Source organism: Kogia breviceps, chromosome 2 (assembly GCF_026419965.1).
Source record: "Kogia breviceps isolate mKogBre1 chromosome 2, mKogBre1 haplotype 1, whole genome shotgun sequence".
Taxonomy (NCBI): Eukaryota; Metazoa; Chordata; class Mammalia; order Artiodactyla; family Physeteridae; genus Kogia; species Kogia breviceps.
In genome coordinates, this window is record NC_081311.1 from 157,786,281 (window position 1) to 157,792,522 (window position 6,242).

At 34.0% G+C, this 6,242-nt stretch overlaps 1 protein-coding gene across 1 annotated transcript; it reads right to left on the minus strand.

Moving 5' to 3' along the window:
• Positions 1-673: 673 nt before the first annotated feature.
• On the minus strand, positions 674-5,698 carry MSTN (myostatin). Its single transcript, XM_059051852.2, has 3 exons — positions 5,326-5,698; positions 3,102-3,475; positions 674-1,054 (listed from the first exon to the last, which is right to left on the minus strand). Exons 1-3 carry the CDS (start codon positions 5,696-5,698, stop codon positions 674-676), a joined length of 1,128 nt encoding a protein of 375 aa, XP_058907835.1.
• Positions 5,699-6,242: the final 544 nt, after the last annotated feature.

Here is a 6,242-nt window from a genome sequence, read left to right on the forward strand (position 1 = left end):
CATTTGGAGGAGTATGAAAATGCACCTGAAGAAAGGAGAAACATTACTTTACTCAATGTATTTTATTTGATAAACCTGATAACATCAGCCATTCAGCCTATTGTATTAGCACCATTGACATGAATTGTTAATGTACTGTATCAATCAGAATAGGAATGGGAACTTGCACATGGTGTACCATCCCTATTTTTGTGGAATCTTATCTTACCAAGTATGCTATCATACAATATAAATTCAAGTGTTTAAGGATGATTCAAATAATGGTATATAACAATCCTGCATTTTACCAATACTACATATAGATTTTTCTGTCAATATTAAATGAAACTGTAAAGAAATAGACTTTAAAGCATACTCCTTTAATTCACCAGAACACAAGGAGAATTGCTTTCATTTACCTGCATATGTTGTGATATATATGAACATAAATGGAATTTGATCTCCAAGTTTAAAAAACCCGGAAATCATAAAACTTTTTATTGTATGATTTGTTTTGATGGTTAAATGCCAACCGTTGCATATATTCTCTCTTTTAGTTCATATACTGTAGCTTGTGCGTAAGTGACTGTAGCATACTCTAGGCTTACAGCCTGTGGTACATAATTTCACAGTTTCAAAATTGTTGAGGGGAAGGCCTTCCACTTTTTAGGAAGTTATGAAACAAATATAAATCTCATGAGCACCCACAGCGATCTACTACCATGGCTGGAATTTTCCCATATATTATTTGTTCTTTGCCATTAAAATATAGCATATTAATTGGAGACATCTTTGTGGGAGTACAACAGGGGCCTGCTGAACCTCTGGGGTTTGCTTGGTGCACAAGATGGGTATGAGGATATTTTTGTAAAAATACAAATTCACACTCTCCAGAGCAGTAATTGGCCTTATATCTTTTAGGTGCAATAATCCAATCCCACCCAAAAGCTTCAAAATCCACAGTGAGAGGGTAACGACAGCATCGAGATTCTGTGGAGTGCTCATCACAGTCGAGTCCAAAATCTCTCCTGGATCTTTTTGGTGTGTCTGTTACCTTGACTTCTAAAAAGGGATTCTGTGTGAAAAGGAAAGAAAAGTTAGTAATAGATCCTGAAACACCTTCCTACCTCAAGCACTTGTTGTTGAAGAAAGAAACTAATCATTTTGCTTCTGCCACATTTGTTTTTATGTTTTAATGTTGCCACAGCATTAAGGAATTTTAATTTACACTAGGGTTGATACTTCCCTTATGGCTCAAAAGACTATAGCAGCAATACAAATTCCCCTGTGGTCAGATCTTTGTCTTGCTTATTCTCGTTTTCCCCAGTTTGAGTATCTGAATGCCTGGCACATAATAGATGCTCTGAAAATATTGATGGCAAGAAAGGGAGAGAGGGAGAAGAAGAGAAAGGGAGGAGGGAAGAAAGGAGGAAGGGGAAAAGCTAGCTTTTCTCTTCCTGCTTGTTGGTTAAATATGGTGGCAAAATATGTCTGATGACTCCTGGAGGGATAGGTATACTCTTCCATCCTCCATTCACTAGATCTTATTCAGGGATCCTTGGATATTAACGCCAAACCAAAATAGTTACCACCCAGCACTGTACAGATTGTAATGTGAAAAAGGAAGGTAGGGTGATGAAGGTAGTGGTAGATATATTGGGTTGGAATGACCAACTCCAAGAGAGGGAGGGACAGATTCAGAAGAGGATATGATAATATTTCCTTCATTCTTTCACTGAAAAATGTTTCTGTTCAGATATTTAAACAATAATTTGCTAATCCTTCCCCCACCCCAATCTCTTCATGCATTTGAGACATTCTTTCCTTTTATATGGAAAAGTCTGAGGAATACATCATATTAACCGTCTGTTTAATAATAAATAAAACCTCTGTCACAGCACCAACTTTGATCATTAAAATTCTGTCTATAAAAAAGAACACATTCCTAAATAATTAATAGTAGTTTTTATCCTGTATCAAAATCAAAATAGACCTGGTAATTATTGGTATTAAGATTATAAAAAAATAATAACATCATTTGGGGAGTCAGTAACATTTTATGTAGCATATTTAAAGAAAAATAGATCACTTGGAAAATTGTATAATCTCAAAGAATATGTTTTCATTTAAAGTAGATATGACTTACTAATTATATATTCTTTACAAACAAGACCATTTTAAAACTGAAAAGTTAACACATTGCTTGCAAGTATAATCTTTTGTTGTAAATTATATCAATAAATGGAAGTATAAGATATGGTCACATTAAATAAGTTTTTGAAAACAGAAGTAAACACAAGCATAGATAAGCCAGAAGAGTGAGTAACTCTAAATTTATACTAGGTTTTAAATGGTTTTATTAATTTTTATAATATATAAGGCATTGTCTTCTGTTTGACCTGATATTAAATTAGTTGGCATTATCCAAGTAAACTCTTGCAAAAGAATAGTAAGACAGTTCAGAAATAAGCTTGTTGGTACAGGTTAACTACCCCAAAATTTTAAATTTTATTAAGGGTAATTCACAGAGTAATCCACATATACATCAGTGCATCAACAGCCTAGAAAATAAGGAACATTTATCTTGAGGGATCTTAAATATAGTATGTGTAATAGCATATAAGTCTAAACATATTGTATTTAGTTGATATAATTAAAAGCATTTTATTTCAATTATAATTTTAGAGTTTATTTTTTTCCACTTTATTAAGCCAAAAAAATGTTAACATGTTTGGTACTCTTCTAGGGAAAAAAATGTTTTGTTGGGTCTGTCCTAGAATCCACTATGAAGACTTCATGTTTTTATTTATATCATCATATAGCACATCAATGAAAAGCACTTTATATTTCATTCCCAATTCAAAAGAATTCCTTAAGAAGTTAAGGATTATGGTGTAACTTTTTTCTTTAAGTCCTCATGCAAACTAAAAGTATCAAGAGAGTGTTTCATAGGATATGAAATTGGACACCTACTTTTATTGGGTACAGGGCTACCATCGGGGTAAGATACCTTTGTCTGGCTTATGAGCATAGGAAACTGGTAGTTGTTTTCCACTACTATTCATTCACATTATGAATAAAAACATAAACTTTTTAGAATGTTATTTTCAGTAATTACTTACCAGCCCATCTTCTCCTGGTCCTGGGAAGGTTACAGCAAGATCATGACCATTCTCATCTAAAGCTTTGATTTCAATGCCTAAGTTGGATTCAGGTTGTTTGAGCCAATTTTGCAACACTGTCTTCACATCAATGCTCTGCCAAATACCAGTGCCTGGGTTCATGTCAAGTTTCAGAGATCGGATTCCAGTATACCTTGTACCGTCTTTCATGGGTTTGATGAGTCTCAGGATTTGCACAAACACTGTTGTAGGAGTCTTGACTGGCCTCAGATATATCCACAGTTGGGCCTTTACTACTTTATTGTATTGTATTTTAGAGCTAAATTTAAAGAAGCAACATTTGGGTTTTCCTTCCACTTGCATTAGAAGATCAGCTATAAATGAATAAGAAAAAAAGAGTTACTGAAATCATTTTTCATGACAGATGAATAAACTCCTCCATATTAATCAATGAGCATGTTTATTGGAATAATGTGTAACATTTAGTCTTTTAAAATGAAAAAAAAATGTGGAATTTCATTCATAACTCAGAAAACTATCAAATAAAATAATTACTATAGCTTTTCAGATTTTCTTAGATGTATGTTTTTTCAGCTGTTTAGGAGGAACCTACTTCCTCTCCAGAGAACTGTGGACTAAGGAAAATTCTATTAAGGAATGAAAACTGGATGAAATTTTAAGATGATGATGATTAGAGAGAACAAGAGAAACTGTGGAGGAACATCCACTTAGAATTCTTTGGGAATCTGAGTAGTTACACTTACTGAGCAGCTGTACCAATCAGTCTGGAAGAAGGAACCCTTCCCCCAGGCCTGAATTACCTGGGGACAAGACACTGAGCAACTGAGCCTCAGGAATTAGTAGAAAATATAGTACATCTGTTATGTTTGGGTGCTGGGATAGCCTTTTAAAGGAACAAAACTAGCAGGTAAGTAGCACCAAAATCTAAATGTTGCATTCAGGCTATCTCAAAACTTAGAAAACACTGTCTTTGGGGCCAGGCTGTCATTGTAAGCAGAAGCACTTAGAAATTTCTTTCCTTTTGGTTTTCCAAGATTGTTTATAAATAAGGCAAATCTACTCCAGGATTATCTGATAGCATAGTCTTAAAGGAAAATTATTCATTGCATTATAACCTAATTACTTAATAAGAAAAACAAGATTTTGAAACTGTTTTGAGTCCAGTTTAAAGTGGGTAAACCACTCTATAAAGCAAGATCACAGACATATGGCACAAAACTCTTTCTTGTCATGCCTTCTCTGTTAAGGTGCCTGTCCCCCTTTCCTTGAGTATAGTTTTGAACTGCCTGCAACAGGAATGGTATGACGTATATTATCTTCCAGAAGCAATGTAGATACTACAGGTAATAGTCCTCCGTCCTATGAAGAGTAAAATAATACTTTAGGAGGTTATTAAGCATGTGCCTGCCTGGAAATATGCAGATCGGGTACTCTCAACAATAGTACCATGGTCAAGGTATAAGTGGGACTTCGTGAGCCATAGCCTACTCAATTAAAATGTTTATTTCCTAGCATTTTCTGATAATTAGCTCATGATTATTATTATGCTATGTTTACTTCATCATTGCTCTTAGTAATACATTAAATTTATTAAAAAATATTTTTTCATATTTTCCAGTGTTGTAATAGCTTTAAAAATTAGGTAACTTTAATTTGTGAAGAACATAAAAACACTGTGAGAAATAGTTTTGAATAACGGAAGTCATTCTAGGTGTTCAGCAAATGTCCAAATAGGCTTCAACACCTACAAATTTCTTTCAGTTCTCTTTATTATGAAAAAAACCTGTTATTATAAATGCATATTTCAGACAACCAAATGCAGTTATGAAATTTCATGTAGTTAAAAAATTTCAGGTTTTTCACATTGCTTGTAGTATCTCCCAATCCTTACCTTGGTGGTATTAAGCTATGAAAGCATAAGCATGTTATAGTTGTCACATTAAACTATATAACATTAATGCTATGCAAGCATTTTATTTTTTATTTTTAGCTTCTTAGCTCTCTAAGGAGACAAATTATGCAGCAGCTTTCAGTCTCATTAGTATATTTCGCATGAAATCTTGAAAAAAAAAGAAACTCTTTTCCCTCCTACTTACATACAAGCCAACAGCTTGTTAAAAGAGCCTGAAAATAGATCGGTTTCTCATAAACACTAGAACAACAGTCAGCAGAACTGTTGCTCTACACTAATAGGACTACTCACACTCTGTGGGCATGGTAATGACCGTTTCCGTCGTAGCGTGGTAATCATCATCTTCCAAGGAGCCGTCACTGCTGTCATCTCTCTGGACATCGTACTGATCAATCAGTTCCCGGAGTGGAGGAGCTTTGGGCAAAAGTTGTCTTATAGCATCTTTGCTGATGTTAGGAGCTGTTTCCAGGCGAAGTTTACTGAGGATTTGGATTTTTATGGCTTCTAGTCTTGAGGATTTAGTGTTTTGTCTCCACATACATGCATTACACAGCCCCTCTTTTTCCACATTTTCCTTTTGCTCGCTGTTCTCATTCAGATCCACTGGACCAGCAACCATCAGCATAAATAGGTAAATATAAACATAGATTTGCAGTTTTTGCATGATTTAAAAATCAATACAATCTTTTCCCTTGTTCTTATTTCTTCCTTTTGCTTTTCTTTTGCTTTTGAGTAATGCCAAGCAAAATGTTAATGCCTGCACAGTCTGAGAGACAACTTGCCACACCAGTGAATCTTTTATACTGTATTCCAAGTGGCTTTTTATATTCCAACTTTGATGAGACAAGTGTCGTCAGGATCTATGATTGGCTCTTGCTCCACAATGAATCTTGCTGTCAGAGGTTAAAACCCTGTCTGTCACAAGTCACCAAACAGTATTTTGTTACAGTCAAGGGTGAGCTGATTCATTTGACTACTTCATAAAAGAAATAAATCTACAAATAATGAAAGATATATGTGACATTTGAAAAATTAAAATCTATGTTAACAGTAATATAAACTATACACTTAGATCTTGTTCATCTTTATATGTGAAACTTTAAAATTATAATTTAAATAAGTAGATCTTAATTTACACTTCATGCTTAAAAAGTTGAAATGTCTTTTCCTCAAAAAATAAAATGATTTTATATTATTTAGGCAAGGAT

Excerpts from the sequence above, each read along its gene's own strand:
- MSTN (XM_059051852.2), bottom strand. The coding sequence starts at position 5,698 with ATGCAAAAACTGCAAATCTATGTTTATATTTACCTATTTATGCTGATG. Across the intron at positions 3,476-5,325 it reads CATTACCATGCCCACAGAGT|CTGATCTTCTAATGCAAGTG; the intron begins GTGAGTAGTCCT and ends ATTCATTTATAG. Across the intron at positions 1,055-3,101 it reads GACCAGGAGAAGATGGGCTG|AATCCCTTTTTAGAAGTCAA; the intron begins GTAAGTAATTAC and ends CTTTTCACACAG.